General features: G+C 37.2%; 1 protein-coding gene across 3 annotated transcripts in view; it reads right to left on the reverse strand.

Annotated features, from left to right (window-relative positions):
• Window positions 1-25200, reverse strand: part of LOC145688853 (uncharacterized) — a 72735-nt gene that overhangs the window by 35920 nt on the left and 11615 nt on the right. For all 3 annotated transcript variants that reach the window (XM_081763021.1, XM_081763022.1, XM_081763020.1), the window contains exons 3-5: window positions 11090-11341; window positions 3212-3349; window positions 326-472 (exon numbers count right to left, since the gene is read on the reverse strand). In XM_081763021.1, coding sequence (XP_081619147.1) covers window positions 326-472; window positions 3212-3349; window positions 11090-11341 — 537 coding nt within the window. The remainder of the gene's footprint in view (window positions 1-325; window positions 473-3211; window positions 3350-11089; window positions 11342-25200) is intronic.

The raw sequence follows: 25200 nt of genomic DNA on the forward strand, positions 1-25200 counted from the left end.
TTTTCATTACTAAAGTCTAATAATTAATTTAAATTCTAAATTGTACATTACTGTTTAATTAAGTTAAGAAGAAACTTTGGATCAAATGAATATAAAGTATCAGCATGAAAGTAGGTATGGAACACACACACACACTATCAAATACTTCCTTAAGCTAACAGTACTGTTGTTTAATACTCAAAATTTCTAAAACTTTTGGTTTCAATTAGAAATAACGAAATCTATCCTCTGACTTATCTGTTACAAAAACAAATACATTTTAAAAAGTTTACATAACGTATAAAAATTACTTTCTTGTTTTTTTTTTTTTTTTTTTTTCGTTTACCTTTTCTTCAAATTAGAAAGCGAACTATTCAGTTGGCCAGAACTTCCATGTGGTTTCTTGCTTTCTGCTCCTTTTTGATCTTTCGTTTGAGAAGTTTTTGTTCTGCTTTGATTCCTTCTGGATGTTGATGCGCGTGGACCAGAAGCCCTATTATTTGTATTATAAACGAAAAAATATATAATATTACTACAGGTGCATATTCAGTTTTATGGAAATAATTATTTGTATCCGAACCCTCTTCCTAAAATGGTTAGATTCTTAAAAAGTAAAAAAGCAACATCTGACTAGCAAAGAACTTATGTTAACAACCTACAGTATAGTTACCTTCATCAAACATTATTTTTCAACCTCCGTTAGGCTAGCAAACGAGAATCACATGAGAACTATGATTAAGAAAATTCTTTATTGAATATCACCCATCCCATACATTGAAAGACAGATCCTATCATTCAATTATTGTGGACTAACGACCATGGAAACACACTGAGTGCAATCAAAACGTCCGCCAAGTGTGAACTGCGTCATATAATGCAATCTCTCTATGCGAGTGCAATCAAAGCGTCCGCCAAGTGTAAACTCCGTGAAATAATTTGATCTCTCTAGGTGAGTGTAATCAAAGCGTCCGCCAAGTGTGACCTGTGTATTATAATGCGATCTCTATAGGCGAGTGTAATCAAGACGTCCGCCAAGTGTGATCTGCATCATATAATGCAATCTCTCTAGGCGAGTGCAATCAAAGCATCCGCCAAGTGTGACCTGCGTGATATAGTTTGATCTCTGTAGACGAGTGTAATCAAAACGTCAGCCAAGGCTGAACTGTGTGATATAATTCGATCTCTTTAGGTGAGTGCAATCAAACCGTCCGCCAACTATTTTTCTATTTTCGCTATTCGGTTAGCTTTTCTATTTTCGTGAGGAAGACCCTGCTTCAATCTCTGGTGAGTGTACATTCATTCAAATCGCAGAATCAACTATTAGATAATGTCTAAGCCCCGAGCAAGTTCAACAACGAAACAAATACTTTTAAATGTCCTTAACTACAAATAACTACATTTTCTTCTCATAGTTGTATTCAATGAGTGATCGTCCGAGACTGTCATTTCCATCGATTTCAAAACAATTAGAATGAGACTAGTATAGCAAATTCTGATTATAAATACACACTGCACTTACTTCCCGTAACAGGTTTATTAATTCCAAGGCCGAAATTTGGCGACCAATAACTCGAGTACTAAAACTCTTCACCTGACCAAATTTGAAATGGCAGTACACCTTAACAAGCGTCTCAATATGCGTGTGAAATACCGTGCTGTGCAGTTATTTGGATCTTAAGTCATTCTTTGGCCACCATCTTTTCCTCGAATAAAAATTGCGAATCTGATCAGAGGAATTTATTGCCAAACAAGGACTATTATCAAGACATCCTGGGTCAACTATATGTACACTTATGTCCAAAATGATTGTCGCATATCTATAACTGTCTTCTTATAAGAATATAATTTGATAATGCTTTTGTAGCATACTTTTAATACTGATACTATATGTATAATCAGGAAATGTATATATGCGGTAAATTTCATAGGAAAAGAATTATAAATACGAAAATTAGAATGAGTAAAACAAAATGTTGCTAAATGGACAAGAAAGTTTTATTTTCATTTTATTGTTCTTATTTACTGCTCTTTTGACATTAAATTTGCCACATCATGTCTTTGCCGATTATACACATGCTAAGATTATAAGAAATACCGGGCGAATTCGTTAGCAAATTATATTCCTACAACAACATATTTATAGACATGCAACAATAATTTTGGGCATGAGTGTACATTAAATTTGTCAAACATCTAAAACGTATGAGAATAAGGAATCCAAAGGTTAAAAATGAAGGCACACCCAAAATAACGAGTTCAGTCTAAAAGGTCAAAGAAACATCTTACCTGGTAAAGTATGGAATCAAAAAGTCCCGAAATATGTCATACTTACACAGCCCAAGATACACCCTACCTCACAATCAATTACCAAAAATGGAGCGAATGGCCAATGATACACTTTTTACCAGAAAAAAAAAAAAAACAATATATTCCTTTACCATAATATGCTGCGCCCACTATACACTTCCAGCCCGTTTCATTGCTACAAGCAAATGGAATTAGAAATTATACACCACAATCCCTTTCTTCTTGTTATTTCACTCTCGTTTTTAGGTGTAACAACTGGTAACTTTGGCCGTCTAACAATTTTACCATCAACCGTTGCCAACTTTGAGAATATTGTGTGTGGGTGACTGAGAGACTTGATGAGTCAAGCAATTTCGTCACTTCCGTCGACAACACATGTGCAAGATTCCAATAGTAAGACTGGTAGACAAAGAAAGCATAGATTGAAATTCGGAAATTTATGCAAAAACGACAGTTCACTCTTTCATTATAATGTTTATGGGTCAACGCAAAGCATAAAACGTCGTAAGTTGCATATGTAGCACATTTCTCTGGAACCCACCGGAAACAAATAATGGCGGAAGTACATCATGCTTGACCATCCATACTAGTCAAGGATGTTATAAATAGAGGGTCTGCCCATGTGTATCTTCATCCTATTAAATCGATGAAGCCAAAAAAAACAACCGAGCATCGGTACGTCTGATTGGCTACTCTCGTTTCTGCCATCGTCTGATTGGCTACTTTCGTTTCCACCATGATTGTTGGCTCAAAACATTGCAATCCTATTGGGCGGAGTGGGCAGAGTAGGGGTGGCGAAACTGTGACGTATGGCTTCAAGATTTTGTTGTAAGGGCAGATCCTATATTTTATAAGATCCTTGATACTAGTATCACCATGAAAATGGATTCTCCCTTTATGAATTTTATACTTTCAAAACTCTTACCTGCTTCTTCCCCTGCCATGGGATCCTCTGCCAGAAGCCTTCGACACTCTTTCACTTTTTTCTGAACGTACGCGAGGTGTACGTTGCTTTGGATCTGTGAATGCAGATTTCGAACGAAGTACTCTGTATTGATTCTCCCTAGAAAAGAAAGAAAAAGAAAGACCTGCCTAGTTAAAGTGCGGTAATTCAAATTATTCTTACAGTTGTCGAATACTTAAAAAAAAAAAACTAATTGGCATTATTTTGCCACTTACAGGTTCATCTCATTATTCATCCTGTATCTCTGAGAGCAAATTTATTAAATGATTAATTAATTTGGACTTTCCTATACATTCTATTTTGACGAGGACAGTCTCAGTTCCCGCCGGTTTTCACTTTGTTCCTTTCTTTTAGTTGCGTCAATCTTTTCACCTCTTTTTTTGTGTGCCTTATACCCATTAGAGTATTTTATTTTAATGTTTTTGGTATTACTTTCACATTAACAGTTATGACATGAATTATCTTAATTTATAATTCTTTTAAATATTGGCAGATTGGATCAAAAATGCGTGTTACTTTCCTAAACATGATTACTTGGTACGTCCAGCAGGAACGGAATGGAAATGGCTCCTGAGAGGTTTCTATAAAGTGTGATCAAGAAGTACGGTGAATCATTTTATTAGAAACAAAGTAATAAACTTACATGAAATTTGATTTAATCTCCTTCAGGTGAATCATTTTATTAGAAACAAAGTAATAAACTTACATGGAATTTGATTTAATCTCCTTCAGGTGAATCATTTTATTAGAAACAAAGTAATAAACTTACATGGAATTTGATTTAATCTCCTTCAGGTGAATCATTTTATTAGAAACAAAGTAATAAACTTACATGGAATTTGATTTAATCTCCTTCAGGTGAATCATTTTATTAGAATCAAAGTAATAAACTTACATGGAATTTGATTTAATCTCCTTCAGGTGAATCATTTTATTAGAATCAAAGTAATAAACTTACATGGAATTTGATTTAATCTCCTTCAGGTGAATCATTTTATTAGAAACAAAGTAATAAACTTACATGGAATTTGATTTAATCTCCTTCAGGTGAATCATTTTATTAGAATCAAAGTAATAAACTTACATGGAATTTGATTTAATCTCCTTCAAAGTACTCTCCTTGGCTAACAATGCACTTATCCCAACGTTGAATCCATTTCTGGGAGCATTTCTGGAAGACTTCTTTTGGAAGGGCGTTCACCTGTTTTTTGTCGTGGCCCTCTCAATGTCAGGAATGGCGTCAAAACGTTTTCCTTTAAGCACGTTTTAATTTTTGAAAACAGCCAGAAGTTATATAGTGTTAAATCTGGTGAGTAAGGTGGATGTGAACACAGGAACACTTATTCCGTTCGAAAACACACGGATCAAAAACAAGAATTGTTATGACGCGTTTTGATGGTGAAGAAGGAAACCACCTGCCCTTTTAATCGACGGTTAAAATACTTTTCACGGACCCATACAAGATGTTTATTCCTTCGGAAAGCTCTCGAATAGTCATTTGCCTGTTTGAACAAATCATTTGTAGCACATTTTGCACGTTTTCGTCTATTTTTGATGTCGAAGGACGTCTCGATCGTTGCTCGTTTTCAACCGACTCCTTGACGCTTTTGAATCACTCATACCATTTGTAAACAGTTTGTAATGTCACTGCTTCATCGCCATCACTGATTTTGACATTTCGTGAGTTCCTTTGGCCTTTTTTTTTTTTTTTTTTTTTTTTTTGCAATTTAGAACAAAACTTAATGTTGGCGCACAACCAGTGGCGTATTTAGGGGGAGGGGCTTCCGAGCTTAAGCAAACAGGCAAAGTTAGCAAAGCCCCCCGAAAACAAATCGTAAACAGGTCCGTAGCCAGCCCAAAAATTTAGGGGGGGGGCCGACCCAATCATATTATACTTCATCACCATATTATAGTTCATTTGCAAGAGACCGTGAAACTTTTAGGGGGCCAGCCAAATTTTAGGGGCGGCCCGGCCCCCCTAGCCCCCGTGGATACGGGCCTGATCGTAAATACGCCACTACGCACAACAGACACTCTTTAACACGTCTTCAATCTTTTGCCTCTGGAAGCTAACATGTCACAATTCGTTCAAAGTTAACACTGGTTGTACGAAAGGTTTAGGCTTCCGGATTTACTACTTGAAATAGATACAATGCACTGTGCAACTACGATAAAGGCACTGTACAACTATATTCACCGTACCTTTTGATCATACCTTGTATTATTGATGGAAGGAGTGGAAACGAGCCTCTCACTGAAGTATCTCGATTCGGAATAGCAAAAATATCGTAACCTTAATTTTAAGGCCAAGACTACGTGAGACGAGACCTACAGTTAAGAGTGACATCCATACTAGCATTCAGGTTTGTATCCAGGAAATTACGCCTGGAAGTACCTCGAATTACCACTTGGCCACGGAGAGGCATTCTGAAAGTAAATTGAATAACACGAACAGCAATGTAATAATTACATATGAATGTTACATTCTTATACTTCATTTTCACTTCTTCGTCACTTGAATAGCGTCGCAGACCAATTTATTAGCTATAAATGGCAGGATTAAAAACTTGTATTATTTCAGGAAATTCACATAAATTTGCTAAAAATCGGTTCCAGTGATGTTATTTGTGACTTGTTATTTACACACTTAAATTTGTCTTCGATTTCAAATTTGATCAGGATTTTTAAAAAACTACGAAATATCAAACGGTCCAAAATTCCCGTTAGATTTCGTTATAATTATTTATATTTATTGCTTTGTTGTTTGTAGTTTTACGAGGACAATTCGAAGAAACACACCGTTTGGTTCAAGGATAGGATAGGATTTTAGATTTCTGGGCTTTCGACATTTAAGACCATTTAGCCCTTCACGTTTTTAAGAGATGACGTCCCTCGGCGAGCACACAATCCGGGGAAAGGGAAGGAAGAATGGATTGGGGAAGAAAGGAAGCGATCTGAAACCTAAGGTATCACCCTGGCATCTGCCCGGTGTGAGTGAGGAAAACCCAGAAAAAACCTCATTCAGGGTGGCTGTCCTGAAAAAGCGTTTTACACTTTTTCGACTGAGTGGCCCCACCGGGAATCGAACCCTGTACCGCTCTTTAGGTTATCAATGGCATACACGATCAGGTACCGGTACAAAACTTTTTATTATACACATTAGAAAAGTGCACCATTACATTACTTGTCAACATACTCACCACTCCAATTGAGGAACTTGTCATGACATTTTATAAGGTTTGAAATGCCATCGGCAAACAAATCTCCCGCCTGGGAATGAAGTCACCCGCTAATAGCATCGTGAAGCGTATTGTCATTGTTGAAGCGGTGCTACGGAAGCCATTGTGCCTGAAGAGATAGTAGTCGCTTGGCGTCAAATCTGGGCTATAAGGAGGATGATCAAAAACATCCTAAGTGGAACTGCTTCAAAACTTTTTGAAGTACAACTTTAAACATGCGACGTAATTTATGTACGAAACCTGGACTCATCATGTTTGGTCCGTAAACAGCACGCAGTTCGTGATGAATCGCAGCCACCTAAAGTGTTTTCGCACTAAAAAATAGTATTACCGCACGCACTTCACATTTGGCGGGTTTTTCTATTGGAACGTTCATTTCCAATTATTATAGCGGACGAGTGAACTGCGGCACAACCTCCTCCTTTCACTGCTCACTGTCTAATGAACTACTGCACACGGCGCCACAGGACTTACGTCACTTTTCCTGACCATTTCTCGCACATGCGCAAACGGAGTTTTTTTTAAATTGCCGTCGTACATCCCATTCTTCCCTTTAGGCTAAAGAAGACGGATGATAAATGAGAGTGAATGATTATTAATCAAATGGTGGAATAAGAATGTGGGAGAAACCCCACAGACATGATGTTCCCAACTACACAGCTACTTGGTCCGGGATCAACCCAGATATCTTATCAAACCAAGTTAAGCCTTCTTCTGTTAAGTCACCGTGAGTCTCAATTAGATAAGTGGATTAAATTTTTCCATACAGAATATTAATTTATTAATTTAATACATTTTTTTTATTACACTAGCTTTTCCTTTATTTGCTCTCTCTAAAGCTGTTAAATAGCTTTCTCCCTCATCTGCTTATTCCATCAAGAGAAACAGTGGCGACAACACCACACTTCCTCAATATTGTCCAAATTTGATTGGCTGTTACAAAGATAACCAAGAAAGTTCTGTCGCTTTTTCTGGAGGTTTGTGTTTCATTCGCCCTCATATCATAAATTGAATGCGAATGGAAATAAGGTGAAAGTCAGTTGTTGGTGTGGGTATATCCAACATACTACTTGGTTGTGGCAGTTCAGTTAGACCGTGAAATTGCGTAAGGACAGAGTGAACATGGGACCTCCACAGAGCGTCCTAAGGGCGTAAATGCTGTACGAGTTCAAAGTGGGGCCAAACGCCGCTACAGTGGGGTGAAAGATATGCCACACCTTTGGTGAGTGTGTCGTGACTACGCTGACAGTACAGTTCGAAGACACCACGTGCTAGAAGAGCAACACATGTACAAAATGAACATCTTCAGGCAGCAATTGTGGCGAACGTGGCCAGACATGTGAGAAACTGGGACTACAATTCAGTGTGAGTACAGAAACCAATCGGTAGCACCTCCATCAACTTGTAAAGCACTACAAGTTGGGTCGAAGGGTCCCCCATGGTTTGACTCCAGACTAGAAGGCAACGCGAGCAGACTCAGTGTTTCTTTGCTGTCTCGTATGAGGAAGGAGCCATTTCTGGCAGGGTGTCGACATGTGATGAAAAGTATGAAGCTCCACGGCGCCGTTATCTTTGGTTAGCATCCCATGAATCTCTTTAAAAATAGCTGAAACCAGCGTTGCACCACAAGAAGGTCCTACTGTGTGTTTGTTGGACTGCTCGCGGCATGGTGCATCGGGAACTCCTACCAGCTGGTCAGAGCATCAATGCAACTGTGTACTATCAGCAGTTGAGCCGTGTTCAAGAAAAACTCAAAAATCTGGAGCCAGCACTTTTGAATTGCAAAGGGGTCCTCCTAAGCCGCTCGTCCCTAGGATGACCTGGGACACCATTCTGTACCTTGGATGGGAAACACTATTGCATCCGCCTTACTTCCCGGACATTGCACCGTCTGATTATCACCTGTTCCATTCCTTGGACAACCACCTTAGAGGACGCCAGTTCAAATCCCTAGTAGAGGTGCAAAATGCATTTTATAGCTTCTTCGCTTCACGGCCCAACAAGTTCTTCCGCGATGGAATCCATAGCTTTCCAGAACGTTGTCAGAAGGTCGTCGATGCTGATGGGGACTATTTTTGATCTTTTAGGTACGTCTTAGGTGACATATCAATGTTCGAAGGTGGTGGGTGAAAAAGCGAAAGAACTTTCTTGGTTACCTTTATGCTTTCGCAGCCAATAGAACTAGACTTTCAAGAAAGAATATAGGAAGAAATGTGCCTATACATTTCTTGTCTGTGCCGATAACACTAGTTAACAAATTTAAACTTTTTCTTTGTTACATGAGAAAAATCACCTGATCTTAAAGGAACTTTTTGCGCTGAATTCGAATATGCACTCGGTTTCTCTCCATCACGTACAGTTTTCACGTAACAGAAGGATTTTCGGGAAATTCCCTCAAAAATTTCCCTTTTTCAGATATTTTATTCCCCTAGCTCATTTCCCCTTACATATAGTAACATAGAAATTATACCTAAGTATACCTTGATTTATATTTAATAAACCCTAAAAGTTTCGTAAAAATCGCTTTGTTCTTTCTAGAGAAATAAATATATTTGTATGTATACTGTGTGCACTGTTTATTGCACCTGATAGTAATGCTTTCAGATCTCCTGAGTTGGGGTAAAAAAGCAAATACACAATAAGTTATCCCAACGTTAAATCCGCAATTAGACCTATTCCGCACGGGGATGAACTTCCACTTCCCGAGCCCCCTACCAACTGGGAAGAGATATGGCCAAAAGACTCTGATGATGATCATGACCTTGATGAACCATCGACATCAACATGTACATCCAAGGATCCAACGTTCATCCCTGACTGTGTTCGCGAGCCACATTTCATCCGGCAATGTGAACTTAATGACCTAGTCCGTGATTTGCACCTGACAAAACAAGAGGCGGAACTTCTGGGATCAAGGCTCCAGCAGTGGAACTTATTGGATGCAGAAACGAACATATCAGTGTACAGGAAAAGGCATGTTCAATTTTCAAGCTATTTCTCAATGCAAGATAATGTGTGCGTATGTACGGATATAAATGGGTTGATGGCGGAGCTAGGAATTCCTTACGTTCCAGAAGAATGGAGGTTATTTATCGACGCGTCAAAGGTCAGCCTTAAAGCTGTCCTTTTACATAATGGAAATAAAAAAACCTTCTATACCACTTGCGCACTCAGTGAAGATTAAGGAATCCTATGACACCATGTCAACTTTGCTAAATCTTATAAATTACAAGGACCATTGTTGGCAAATATGTTGTGATCTCAAGGTAGTTGGTATTTTATTAGGACTGCAGTGCGGTTACACGAAGTACCAATGTTTTTTATGTTTATGGGATAGCCGAGCTGATGACAAACGTTATGAAGTGAAGGAATGGGAACCTAGAGTGAATTATGTACCTGGAGAATGCAACGTCAAATACGCTCCTTTGGTAGATCCTAATAAGATATTACTACCGCCACTTCATATCAAGTTAGGACTTATGAAAAACTTTGTCAAAGACATGGACACATCTGGTGAAGGTTTCAAGTATTTGAGAGATAAGTTCCCTAACCTGAGTGATGCTAAGATTTCAGCGGGAGTGTTTATTGGTCCCCAAATTAGGAAATTAATGCTTGATGATAGCTTTGACAGCAAGTTAAACAGTGCTGAGCTAGCTGCCTGGACAGCATTTAAGTGTGTTGTGCGCAACTTTCTGGGCAATAACAAAGCTGAGAGTTACACAGAAATCGTACAGGACATGATACAGAAATACAAAGAGTTGGGTTGTAGGATGTCTTTAAAAATCCACTTTTTGCACTCCCACCTCAGCTTCTTTCCTGCTAACCTAGGTGCTCTCAGCGACGAACAGGGGGAAAGATTCCACCAAGATATAATGGCAATGGAGAAAAGGTACCAGGGACGATGGGATCCTTCAATGATGGGGGACTATTGTTGGGGTCTTGTTAGAGAATGCAACATTTCTTACAAAAGAAGGAAGTAGTGTACGTTTTTGTAACCCAATGGAAGTTTCATATATTGTGATAGTTTTGATTGTCTTTTCATGACCTTTTGGTACATTTGTATTATTGTTTATTGTAAATTGTCACACTTGTAAATTATATTGTATTATATTTTATATATGTGTTTGTGGTAATAAAGCAAAACGTTTTACCTCAACTTAAGATATCTGAAAGCATTACTATAAGGTGCAATAAACAGTACACACAGTATACATACAAACATATTTATTTCTCTAGAAAGAATAAAGCGATTATTACGAAACTTGGAGGGTTTGTTAAATATGAATCAAAGTATACTTAGGTATAATTTCTATGTTAGTATATGCAAGGGGACAAGATCTTGGGGTGTAAAATAAACGAAAAGGGAAATTTTGAGGGATTTTCCCGAAAATCCCTCTGTTACGGGAAGATCGTACGTGATGGAGAAAAACCGAGTGCATATTCGAATTCAGCGCAAAAAGTTCCTTTAAGAACAGGTATTTCCTTTTATGTAACAAAACCTTTGTTAACTAGTGTAATAGGCCATATTATCGTACCATTAACTTCTTTTTCCTCATTTCTAAACATAGCTTAAAGAATTAAGAAAAATTACAATACTTACCTTTCTCCAGAGGTAGAAAACGATAATTTTGTGTTATCCTTCTCCACTCGAGGATTTTTCTTTACATCTTTGCAATCACGAAGGCATTCGCTTGATTTGAAAGAACTATTTTGGTCTTTCTTATCATTTCCAACTTTGTCTTCATATAGGTCCTTATTTTTCGAATTATACTTCTTGTAATCTGCGTTCAAACGCACCATATCTGGCAGGGACTTATCCTTGGAAGCAAATTGTTTGCCCTCTTTTTCTTGTCTTTAATTAAATGGAGGAATTGATTTGTATTAAACTATTGCTTTATAAATCGAATTATTTATATTAAATATCATGAAGTGATCAGAAAAACATGTATACACATTTAGAGGAATATTCCCTTTTTAAATAGGTATATATTGTTGGAATTAAATATATTACAATCATAAAGTGTGCTATAAGTGTCCTCCATTTTCCTGGGAACACAATCTTGTTCGTTTCACCATGTTGTTACTGTGTAGCAGTGTTGTCAGATTTAGAATAACAGATTTCCCGCCCAAAACCCTGAGATTTCCCGATCGCTCGAGAAATTTCCCGCCAAGAAAGAATATCAGTCATTAATTAATTAATTAATCAGTCATTATATTACTAACTTCAAATTAAAATCAAATAACTATGAACAATCAATCAGAAGTACACCTTCTCCTGCGGGAGGAGAAATCTATTAGCTATAAGGTCATCCTTGTATTTTCTATCTGTAGTTTATTTGGTAGTCTATAGAGCAGGTATGCAAATAACCTCTCGCCTGGGGCGAGTGGTTCTTCGGTGCGGGCGAGTATTTAACATCATAGCGAAGGTAAGTAAATGAATTCTATTGTGGGATGTAGGCTAGTAGCTTTTTTCTTGGACTAATAAAATTGTGTTGCTTATTTTCATCCCTGCTATAGAGATACATATACATTTGTGAGTGTGCTACTTCCAAGTATTATATCCTTTCCCACGACATGAAAAGGAAGAAAAGTTAACAGAATTTCCCATTTTCAATCAGAATTTCCCGCCATTCCTAAGAATTTCCTGTTTTGCGGAGAATTTCCCGCCATCTGACACCACTGCTGTGTAGTTTAGGAAAACTGTCGTCTTACAGTTGGACAGAACACGTGGTACGTTGGAAGCGTTGTTGCCAAAGACTATGGAACAATAGAAACAGCAACCTGGCGGACAAACTAAGAACACTTAAGAAGTCACAATTCTATAATCGCAATTATATTCCAATGTATGGTAGTTTATAACGATGATTGCCAAATAAGGGAAATTCGAATATCTAACAGAAGCAGGCCCGTAGCCAGCCCAAAAATGTACGGGGGGCGGTAGAAGTTAGGGGGCCCGACCCAACCATACTATAGTTCATTTGCAAGCCCACCGTGAAAATTTTAGGGGGCCAGTGAAAATTTAGGGGGGCTGGCCCGCCCTAGTCCCCCCGTGGATACGGGCCTGAATAGAAGACTAAATATTTAACTACCGGCAACTGTGTGGGTCAGTGACCTTAGTTGCTTTGAAATTGCATGAAAGAATACTACAGTAATTGGTAAAACAACCTTCACCTTCGTTTACAGTACTCGTATTATCTGCTAAACGTAAACTTCACGTAACCGCCTTAACATAACATCTCTAAATCAATTTTGTTTATTTCTGCTGTGATGTGTATCCGAAGATCCTGGATGATAGTTAATTCATTTCTATTAACTCTGTCCTTGAGGTAGCTTCAAAGCAAATAAGCCTTGACACCAGGTCTGGCAACCATGGAGGCCATAAATCTTTAGAGTAGAGGTAATATGATCCAGGAAGAAGCTGTACAAGAAACAATAATGAATCAGCGTGAAAACGCAAGATGTATATATACTCCTGATTTCGTGCATCATTTCAATTAATACACATTTTGCATTACTATTATGGATGCAGGGTTATACCTATTTAAATACCCCGTATACCTATTTGAATACCCGATATTTCTCTGAAACACCCTGTATAATATGTAGTATATTTAAAAAAGTACATTACAAAACAGAACAACTTAAACTTTATCCTAAAGAAAATGTTTAAAATGGTCTCCTTTACTTTGGGCGTTATTCACATACAAAAAAAATTCATGACTATTTAAAAAAAAAGTAGCATTGTATTATCGTTTTTATTTCTTACAGAATTTCAGTTAATTTCTTTTTTTCTATTACTTACCTTCCAGATACTTTAAGAAAAAAACTGGTTTAAAGCTAAAAAAAAAAAAAAAAAAAAAAAAAAAAAAAAAAAAGAGGTAGTATTACATTGCCGTTTTTATTACTTGTTGAATTTCAGTTAACTTCCTTTTTTTTGTAACTTATCTTTGAGATAACTTTAAAAACTTGTTTATAGCTATCAAACTTAATGGATAATCCACACGTTCTTTTGTTCTGATTCAGCTCTCAGTAACAGGTACTACTATGAGCAAAATAAATGACGCGTCTCTTTATTTTGAAGTTTTCTCAAAAATATCTCAGTTTTCTTTATACGTTCGAAATTTTGGAAGGTTTCCCCAGCAGGAAACGTTAATAACAAACTCGTTTTTAATATTTGTGTTAGATATTAGCTTAAAATAAATACATTAGAAGCGAAAAACATTAAATCGACCGAAATTACGGGAATTACCAACTCTGCTAAAGTGGGAAATTTTCAAGAACGCGAGGGAATTCTGCAGTTCAACACGAAGCAACGACATCTATGTCATTGAGAGAAATGTGGATTAGGTCTACAAACAAAACTTTTAACAAAACATTTCTAATATGTCCTATTACGTGCATTATCTGCAAACTTCAAATACATGAATCTATGCCAAGTATTAACGTATAGATAGAGCAAATAGTTGAAATTACCTATGGAAAAGGACGAAGTGGTAGCACGATCGTAATGAAAAATCATTTTTACCGTAGAACAGATTCAGTTGTAAGAAAACAAATAGCTCAGTTAGTTAAAGCAACGAGTTTGTATGCTGGAGGTAGCTGGTTCGAACCCCATAGAAGTGCAATTGCCGGTTTTATTGTTATGGTTATTTTATTTATTTTCTTTATGTGGGAAAGAATCAAGTTGTAATATATGTGTAAAACTCATGACAATACCAAAAAAGAAAATATGTCGTTGTCGCACTTGCATTAGTGTCCCTAATTTTTGTTTGCAAACAGTTTCGTAATTATTTTCCCTTTGCTCACTGCTCACAATATGCTCGCTGGTGCATAATGAACGTTTCCCAGTAAACGCTAATTCTAATTTGGAGAATTTATAAAGTTTCACAATGTTTATCATTAAATAGTATTCTATCTACTTTTTTTTTTTTTTACAGTTTGATACCAGATTTCCCTATTAAATGTTTAATTTTCCGTAGATGTTTCATTACGGAAAAGTTTTACAGTGTATTTGTCTTGAATTGAAATTGTTTTGAATTTAGCACATGAGGTAAGTAGCCCGAAGGAGGAGAACTGAAGTAACTGATATTCTACGTAAAAGCAACCAATTTTAGATTGATGACGCTTCTTACCTTCAGCACATAATCTTTACGTTAGAGAGTCAGAGAGAAAAATCCTTTTTTCCTCCCCTTTGACCACTCATCTTAAAGCTCTACATATAATGATTCGTGTCACATAATTTCGTCTCTCCAAAAGACATTCATATAATAATAATAATAATAATAATAATAATTATTATTATTATTATTATTATTATTATTATAAGTATTATTATTATTATTATTATTATTATTGCTGAATATGCCACCCTTACATAATGTAGTAACCTTAGACATCTTAGTTTAAAGTGCTTTCTTTAGTAATAATTTGAGCAACCACGTAATAAAATTTAAACTGTAGGAGGGGCACGACGTTTTATTTTGCCCCTCTATTTTCAGCACCCTCCCAAAAGAAAGTATTTAATTTCTGACAAGCAGGGCAGACAAAATGATTAAGAAATATATTTAGAGCATCCTTTCCTCCGTGAGTGGAATATCACGTAGCATTTTTTATTCTACCGAAGATGACTCTAGGCGGTTATGATTAGGTAACAAAAGAAATACGTAATATATTTATAGCGTCCTTTGGCTGTAATATTACCGCTTCTTTATTTGTTCGAAGGCGCCCTACACAACCAAGGGTGACAAAAAGAATCGGAAAAGTGTCTAAAGATTATAAAACACTTTATATTTTGTCAGGAGCATGGCAGTGTATGCACAGCATTGCTTTCGTTAACAAGTGTTTCACCCTTGAGTCGCTTATAAAATTAGCCAGAATAAATTTTTGCCGATCGTTGCTCTAGAGGGATTTGTCCAGGATGGTTTGTTGTCGGGCTAATAACGATGAGTATGTTTATTTACAACACCGTTAAAGAAATATCAAACTTTCTGAAAGGAACTTACTTAGGAAATATCAGATCCTCCTTATACTTAGCCAGAGCCCATTCTGAAATATTGCATCTGGTGTTCTGGGTGAAAGTTCTATAGGACTATTAGAAAAATATATATTCCCGTTTCCACGCTGATGGTAGAATTTCTGAAACAGTTATTGAATTACGTTCGAAGTATTGGCGTAAGTAGCGCCCCCACAACCCTGTGGCGTGGGGACCGCACAAGCTGCAAAGCCAAAAAATATATATAGAAAGTACGCAGGAACGGATCAGGCCAAATTTTCACCAGGGCAAAGTGACTTTATGCCGCTCTCCCCCCTAGTATTTACATTTTATCCTAGTGTTTTTAATAGTTTAAACCCATTTTTCAAAAAGGCATTCATTACCTAGGGAAACTTCACAAAGAATATGGCCTGCTATAAACAATACGAACACCGCCCTCCCCCCAGCTTGGTCTAGTGGCTAGCACGCCTGCCATCTGTGGTCCCGGGTCCAATTCCCGGTGGGTTACTGTTGAACGATAAACGTGGTTTGGATTTCACTATAATCAGTATTCACATCTCCTTTGGCTATTAAGGCATAACCGTGGAACGCTAAACTCAAGGAAAGAAACAAACAATACTTACTCCCCTCCACACTTTATTCTACATGCCATCTCTCCATTTGTCGATACAGTCCCCTTAGTGCTATGAAACTCTCTTCTTCCATGGTGAAATGGAAAAAGATTATGTAATTGCCGCTACTTTACAAGAATATAAACCAAAAAAGTCAGTAGGAAACACATTATAAAATTTACTTTTTGAGGCTCGTTTTGGCGTCCCTCTGACTCTGGCGCCCCGGGCAGTCGCCCGGGTTGCCCGGCCCAAAGTCCGACCTTGAAAGTATGGACGCATAACTAAGTGCTGCGGACGTGAGGTTAACCTTCATGTTATGCCACTGGTGTTTGAAATGTTCAATAACTGATCGGTTAGTGAAATAATTTCGACGGTTACTGACATTTAATGTTTAGCTAGGACAAAGTTACCTAACCAAATACATTTGATATCGCGATGTTACAATTTGATTTTTCCTCACATAAAAAAGAGAAAAACAATAGTAATAAAAACTCTTACTCGTATTATGCTCGAACTAACAACCTAATTCGTACAGACTAGTTGCTCTGACCAACTGAGTTTCGATTTCTTACGCGAAAGAAGTCTGTTATATTAAGAGGCATGCTTTTCATTATGATCGTGCTGTTAATTTATTCTTTCGATAGGTAATTTCCACTCTTTGCTTTATCTATATAAATAAATGTATGGATTCATATATTAAGTGTATTTGGGTAATGTGTGTAATAATTTCGCGACAAATATACTTGCTTAAATGTATTGTATGCTATGATTTGCCCTGATTGTCTGTTCATATGGTGGTTGGAAAACACACGTCAAAACTGTTCGAAGTAATACGAACACAGGTTAAGAACAGGGACTGAACTGAATCATCACTCGATTGACCTTGAGAGCAAAAAAACACCAAAGGGTAGCTATAAGCGAAAGTTCAGCATGCATTTCTGTGGAACTCTGTTCAGTATCACGGTTCTCTGGCAAACACGTTTGTTCTTAGGAGTATATATTACAAACCTAACCTTTCGATAGAGCGCAATGGTAGAGAACCAAAGTAAAGGAATTCTTGCCCTTGTTAAGTTGGTAAACCACCATGTGCACTAAAAAATATCGCGTCTCCTTGAAGTGATACTTTATCGAAAATAACTCGTTTTCCTTTATATATTCTAAGTTTCTGAGGGTTTCAAAATGAGAAAACATCACTGACAAACAAGGACGCAAGTAGGGGTGGGTTAAGGGGGTCCGGACCCCCCTCTGAAACCCCAACTTTTCTGTAAATTTAACCTAATTTTGGGGGTTATTTTTTAAAAAAATATTATAATTTATCCTAATATTGAAGTCGGACCCCCAGATAACTTTGGACCCCTCTCGAAATAAATTCCTGCATCCGTGCATGCTGACAAATATATTTTCAATATATTCGTTAAATAATAAAGTAAAATAACTACATTAGGAGCAAAAAGCTTCAACACGGTCCAACTTTTGTCCACTGCCAATATTATTAGAAGGGATATTAATAGCAAAAACTCCTAGTCAATGCTGAACCTTGGAACTCATCCCGAACACAAGCATATTTCCGAAACACACTAAGGCCTAGCCAGAAAGCATTGTAAGCGAGTTACGTTTGGCAACATCGCACGGAAACAAATGAATGCTGAATTGCATTGTAACCCGTTCCTACTACTTCTATTTTTACTACTAACTTTGCTATGGATCTGTATAGTACAAGAGCAAACTTATTTTAATGAAAGAAGTTTAATGAAAATTTGAAAAAAAAATGTTAAATCAGTTTTTGAATATTATTTTAAATCTTTTTTTAACGAAAGAAGTGTTATAAACTTTTTTAAAAATAATCCTCCTTAGGAAGGATTTGAACCCACGCCAAAACCTACCTTTCTTACTAGCATGCTGGGCTAGCTCACTCAGCTACGAGAGCCGACAGCATATAGTGTTTATTTTGTGCTATATTCACGTCATGACTCGTGATGTCACCAACAGGATCACGATATAGACGTCATTATTTTTTCTATATCGCAGAGTCCCCCGAGATTTGATCATTGTCTACTCGGACTGGAATTGTCATTTGGAACAAACACTTGAATATGAAGCCAAAAATTCCTTTAAAATAGACGAAAATTTCGAAAGTTTTAAGAATTTTAATATTTTTGCCTTTTCCCATAAGGGGTCATAGCCTCTACACCGAAAAGCCCCCCGAGATTTGATCATTGACCACTCGGACTGAAATTCTCATTTGGAACCAAAACTTTAATATGAAGTAAAAGATTAAATTTTTACATCAATTTGAACTGACTGGGTTCCGGTGAACAACACTATTATGTTTAGTTTAGTTAAGTGGTAATTTGTGACAGTTTCACGTCATCAAAAGAATCCTTCACTTCACCGCTTCCCCCCCTCAGGAATCCGTGCTGGATCAGCCACTAGAATCAATAGACACTTTTCCTATTCTTTTTGTCACCCTTGGTTGTGTATGAGCTCCCTCGAACAAATAAAGAAGCATTATATTACAATCAAGGGGAGCTATGTATTAGGTATCTCTAGTTACCTACCCCTAACCGCAAATGCTACGTGATATTCCAATTATGAAGGGGGAGAGGGTGATATAAATATATTTCTTATTCATTTTGTCTGCCCTGCTTATCATAAATTACGTAACGTTGTCCCTGTTTGTCAGTAACGTTGTCCTTGTCTGTTGAGAGGGTACTGAAATGAGAGGGGCAAAAACGTCGTGCCGCCTCCCACATGGTTGCTCAAATTATTACAAAAGAAAGCATTTTAAACTAAGATATCTAAGGTTACTACATTAGGTAAGTATGGCATATTCAGGATAATAATAATAATAATAATAATAATAATAATAATTATTATTATTATTATTATTATTATTATTATTATTATTATTATTATTATTATTATTATTATTATTATTATTATTATATGAATGCTTTGGAGCACCGAAATTGTGTAAGACGAACCATGGTATGTAGAGGTTTAAGATGGGTGGCCATAGGGGAGGAAAAAACAGGATTTTTCTCCATCTGACTCTCTAACGTAAAGATTATGTGCTGAAGGTAAGAAGCATCATCATTCTACGATAGGTTGCTTTTACGTAGAATATCAGCTACTTCAGTTCTCCTCCTTCGGGCTACTTCCCTCATGTGCTAAATTCAAAACAATTTCAATTTAAAACAAACACATTGTAAAACTTTTCCGTAATGAAACATCTACGGAAAATTAAACATTTAATAGGGAAATTTGGTATCAAAATGTCCAAACAAGTAGATAGAAGATTATTTAATGATAAACATTGTGAAACTTTATAAAATTTTCCAAATTAGAATTAGCGTTTACTGGAAAGCATTCCTTATACACCAGCGAGATATTGTGAGCAGTGAGCAAAGGGAAAACAATTACGAAACTGTTTGCAAACAAAAATTAGGGACACTAATGCAAGTGCGACAACGACATATTTTCTTTTTTGGTATTGTCATGAGTTTTACACATATATTACAATTTGATTCTTTCCCACATAAAGAAAATAAATAAAATAACCATAACAATAAAACCGGCAATTGCACTTCTATGGGGTTCGAACCAGCTACCTCCAGCATACAAACTCGTTGCTTTAACTAACTGAGCTATTTGTTTTCTTACAACTGAATCTGTTCTACGGTAAAAATGATTTTTCATTACGATCGTGCTACCACTTCGTCCTTTTCCATAGGTAATTTCAACTATTTGCTCTATCTATACGTTAATACTTGGCATAGATTCATGTATTTGAAGTTTGCAGATAATGCACGTAATAGGACATATTAGAAATGTTTTGTTAAAAGTTTTGTTTGTAGATCTAATCCACATTTCTCTCAATGACATAGATGTCGTTGCTTCGTGTTGAACTGCAGAATTCCCTCGCGTTCTTGAAAATTTCCCCTTTAGCAGAGTTGGTGATTCTCGTAATTTCGGTCGATTTAATATTTTTTGCTTCTAATGTATTTATTTTAAGCTAATATCTAACACAAATATTTAAAACGGGCTGGTTATTAACGTTTCCTGCTGGGGAAACCTTCCGAAATTTCGAACATATAAAGAAAACGGAGATATTTTCAAAAAACTTCAAAATAAAGAGACGCGTCATTTATTTTGCTCATAGTAGTACACTGAGATAAACTTTAACATCAGTGATGAAGAAGAGCGCTGATGAATCCAGAAGGAAGATTCAAAATTTCCGCAAAATATTGGATTTCATTTCTGTTTTATATCTTTCAGATCTAATGCTTACATACAAACATTAGATTACAGAAAGTCTAACTACTTCGTCTGTTGTGTTTTCTTTAAGTTTTTTTTTAAAAAAAAGAAAATGGTCAACTTTGATCAAGGTTCCCCCTCTTTGATGACATTAGAACAGTCATTTCTAATTAGTCGATGTATGACGAAGGGACCTTGACGATCACAGCCAAAGCAAAGAGAGTAGGTTGAGCAAAGAAGGGGAGGGAACAAAGTGGTGCGATGGAATAAAACTGGAGTAGTAGCATATGATTTGCCATTAATCCATTCATCATTAATCCATTATATTTTTTGTAACTGGGGTGTCCATCGCAACTTATCATCGAAGATGATACCTAAGTATGTAACAGTTTTAGAGGGGTGAAGAAGGTGATCGCCTACTCGTATCTGCAACAAATTCGGATTACGCCTAACTTTACTATGACACTTTGTTGGTAGAATAACTAGTACCTGAGTTTTGTTTTCGTTCACTGATAGTCGCCATTTACGACACCATTGCAGAAAAGCTGTAATCGTAGTCTGCAAATGTATGTTGTATTGTTTTGCCTAATGTTAGAAAGGCTGTATCGTCAGCATATTGGAACAGATAAGTATTCGGCGCTGGAGATGGCAAATCTGAAGCATACAAGATGTACAAAAGAGGCGATAAGCTAGGACCTTGGGACCTTGCAGTACCCCCGTGTGTAGAAATACTGGATGGGATAAAGAGTTATTGACACTGACATAGGCAATACAGTTAGGTATGAACGAATAAATAACTCTGAGATATGGGAGAGGAAGACTCAATTTAAGCACTTTATAAAATAATCCGTAGTGCCAAATCCGATCGAATGCCTTTTCAAGATCCATCAGTATGAGACAAACGGAAGGGATTTATTGTAGTGGTTGGTTATGATTATGGTTAGGCGAAGTAACTGATCACTTATACTGTAATAGGCTCTAAATCCAGCCTGATGAAGTGGTAAAAGTTGATGATCAGTGATATAGGGTGTAAACGTAAGACCAGTATTTTCTCAAAGACTTTCCCATGTGTAGACGTTAGTTGGATTGGACGATATGATTGTACAGAATGTGTTGGTTTGTTCGGTTTTAAAAACCTACAGACTTTGGATACCTTCCAATCGGAAGGATAGTAACCTGTTCGAAGTATAAATGTATATATTGTAGCCAGAAAAATAAAAAAGTTAGCTGAACATTCTTCAAGAAGTCTGTACGATATTTGGTCAAAGCCGGAAGCAGTGCTACGTTTCCGTTTAATGAAGGATAGAATATGTCCAGAAGTGATTTCCTGAGTTAAAGGATTATTGTTGTCTAACCTGTGATGGATGGAAGGCTGTAATAGCTGGTTTATTGTTTCTTCGAAAACTTTGGGACTGCTGCGGTGAATGCAGGTAGGAGGTGTAAAGACAGATTGGAGATGGCCGGCGAAAGCATCTGCTTTCTCATTGTCTGAATGTAAAGGTTGGTCATTCTGTATAAAAGGATAAGATGAGTTTACTTTTTGCCCAGTTAGAAGATTTTTTCAGTATTTTGTTGGATGACTGTGTTCAATTGATTACAGGTTTTGCTCCAGCTAATCCGCTTGTGAGCAAGAATATAATTATGCATCATCTTTTGCCACCTATGGGCTTGCGTTAGGTACTCTGGGTTTCGTGCTGTTTCGTATTCTCGAAAGTAATAGCGACATTTGCGTACGAGATCCAAATATTAATGAGGTAATATTGGCTGATATGTTTTACCTCGATACAGAGGTATATGTTTGTCAGAACTATTTCTTATAGCCTCTACAATGCTATGTACAGTACTTTCAAGCTCAGATTCAGTAGTAAGTGGTGCTAAATGAGCAAGAGCGACATCTTTATCAGAGCGATACTGATCCCAGTTCGCTTTGTCGTACATCTTGATAGTTCTTAAAATTGGTTTAGATTGTTGTCTTTTATGGTTAACAGTCACTTTTATTGAAAGGTGGTCGCTGCCAATACAATCCAGCAGTCTATATGATGCATTTATCGACAATTGAAACAGTACTAATAACATCAGATGTCGTCTGACTGCTTGGTCGCGCATGTTTAGATAGTTGAAAAATATGTCCATGCAAATTAAGTGATATATGATCGTTCTTTATCTTGTACAGAGCGACTATGAATATTAATGTCGGCTAATATTATGAGATGTCGAAATTGGTGAAACAAGTAAGTGAAAAAAGCAAATGGAATGACTTGACCGGGACGGACGTAGATTAGCCACTGTTAGTGCAAGATTTGGAAGGTAAACTATTGTCACTAGGTGCTCTGGTAACTGATAATGCAGTGCAATAGAGTGGTTTCTATGAGTGATTTTATTATGTATTCCGATTGCAGCGCCGCCTTGAGCTCTTGCATTATGGTCTGGGTAATCACAGCGAAGAAAGTTATATCGAGGAAAACGAATGTATGTAGTTGGTTTGAGGGCAGTTTCATTCAGAAGAAAGATGTCTATATTCTTCTCAAGTAGCAATTGCTCAAACAGTATGCGATGTGACGGTAGAGAGCGAATGTTCATGAAAAGAAGTGCAAGAGCCATAATCGCATAAAACATTATGAACTTAAACTGCATGTCTCTCGGTACAATGTGGAATTGAACATAGGGTCCGGAATATGTAGCATACAGATTAACTTGAAAGATATCTGAGGCTGCTGCAATAACGTGATCCAGAATAAGTTGGCGTTGGAAAGGAAATATATTTTGAAGGATAAGCGTAATGTAACGGAGAAAGTTTTCAACAATTAATGGAGTTGTAATGGATTGTGACACTGGTACTGTTGAGTCAGTAGTCCGTAGTGGAACAGTCATCTCAGGATGTTCTGGATTTGCTGCTGGTTTAGCTTTACATTTATAGCTATAGGTTGAATGAGTGTCACTAGAACAAGTAGAACAGTGCGGGGCCTTTCCATTCCTATTTGGACAATCTTTGGTTTCGTGAGTGCCAGTACAATATCCGCATTTCGCAACATTTGGACATTTGGCAGTTGTATGTTGATTATAAACTTGGCACCGCTCACAACGAATTGGCAGAAGGTGATTGGTAGGAGATGGTTCTACCCTGTGACGCTTTTTGTAGATAAATGCGCCCTCTTGCAACAGAATATCAATGGCTGATTGAGAAGTGGTCAAAACTCGTACCATATATGTTGGACCATTATTATTTTTAATTGGGATACATTTTGAGACTTCAATTCCCTCAGCTTTTAATTCTTCAAGCACTTCCTCATCAGTTAGTACCGGTAAGACACCTCAAATAACTACTGACATCATGGGTGTTCTAGGAAGTGGAGGATTTTGTTTGACTCTATCCGGCAGTTTAGATAATTGGGCAGCTTTACCAAAAAATTCATAACTCGCCTAATTACGAAGTGTTGTAGCGAAATTTTCATCTTCGGACTTGATAATAACACCACCCCTGCTGAAGACAATCTGGTGAATACTGGCTCTTGGTAGGTATTTAATGATTTGGTTAAAGTTATGACGAGTGTTACTGTACTTAGGATTGAAATTGGTCAGAAGAAATGAGTATAGTTTCGGTCGAGCAAGTGTGGCTGCATATGACTGTTGTATAGCAACAGTGGACGTGGTAGGATTTGATGCGGTGGTCTGCATCGGTTCTGGATCCTCTGGACGTTTCATAAAGGTAGGAGAACGACATACTCTAAACTATCCTCCAAGAGCTGTCGGATACGTCGACTGCTTCGGGGATTTCGTTTGGCATCCGCCACTGGTTTAGGTGTAGGTCCTTGAACTAATCCCGGTAGCTTATGCATGGTGCGATAAAGAACATGCACCGCATAAGATAGGATTTATACGAGTAAAGAGCAGCCCGTTCGGATGAGTGGTACAATCCAAGGAGAGCGACAAAACTGTTGGTCAGAGTGTGAATACCACAATGACCTTAAAATTTTAAGTAAAACCCTCCAGAAGATGAGGATCTTCAGTCAGACTCCTAAATAGAGTATCTGTACTGATCCCCCAAGTACGTCTGCAATACTTGATCACCAGTGGTTCTTTCAGAAAAAGTGTTTCGGGGGGGGGCACACGTAGTATTTCGTAGTAGCACTAATATCGGTCATTTTCGATAATTTGTAAATATCTCTTCCTCCCCCTCCACCAAGGTGCGGGGTTGAATTTGAATTTAAACTTGATCGAAAGTATCACTGTTCATCTAAGCGACCCAGAAAACTATAAATTCTACATTGATAGTGGTCATTTTCGATCATTTTTATATATTTCTTTCTCCCCCTCCCCCAAGTTCCGGGACTGACTTTGGATTTAAACCGGATCGGAAATGTCACTGTTCATGTGAATGATCCCGAAAACTATGGATTAGACACTAATATTGATCATTTTCGATTATTATTATATATAGCTTCCCCTCCCCCTCCTCCGTGCTGCGGCACACGGCATCAGAATTGTCACTGTTAACCTCAGCTACTCCTAAAACTATAAATTCGACACTAATAATAGTCATTTTCGATCATTTTTAAATGCTTATCCCCCTCCCCAACTATCAGGGCTGAACTTGGATTGAAAGAGCATCAGAAATGTTACTATTTCTCTCATCGACCCCGAAAACTATGGATTCAACACCAATATCGGTCATTTTTGATCATTTTTAAATTTACGTTCCCCTCCCCTACGTTGCATCGTCAAAGTGAATAGCCTAAATTAATCCCTGCCCCTAAACTCATGTATGTTGAAAATTTGATTGAGATCGGTCGGGTGGTTCAAGAGTGATGAAGTCACAAAGGCAGTTATTTTAATTTTAATTTTTTTTACATA

Source organism: Thermobia domestica, chromosome 7, assembly GCF_964235325.1.
Source record: "Thermobia domestica chromosome 7, izTheDome1.hap1.1, whole genome shotgun sequence".
NCBI lineage: Eukaryota > Metazoa > Arthropoda > Insecta > Zygentoma > Lepismatidae > Thermobia > Thermobia domestica.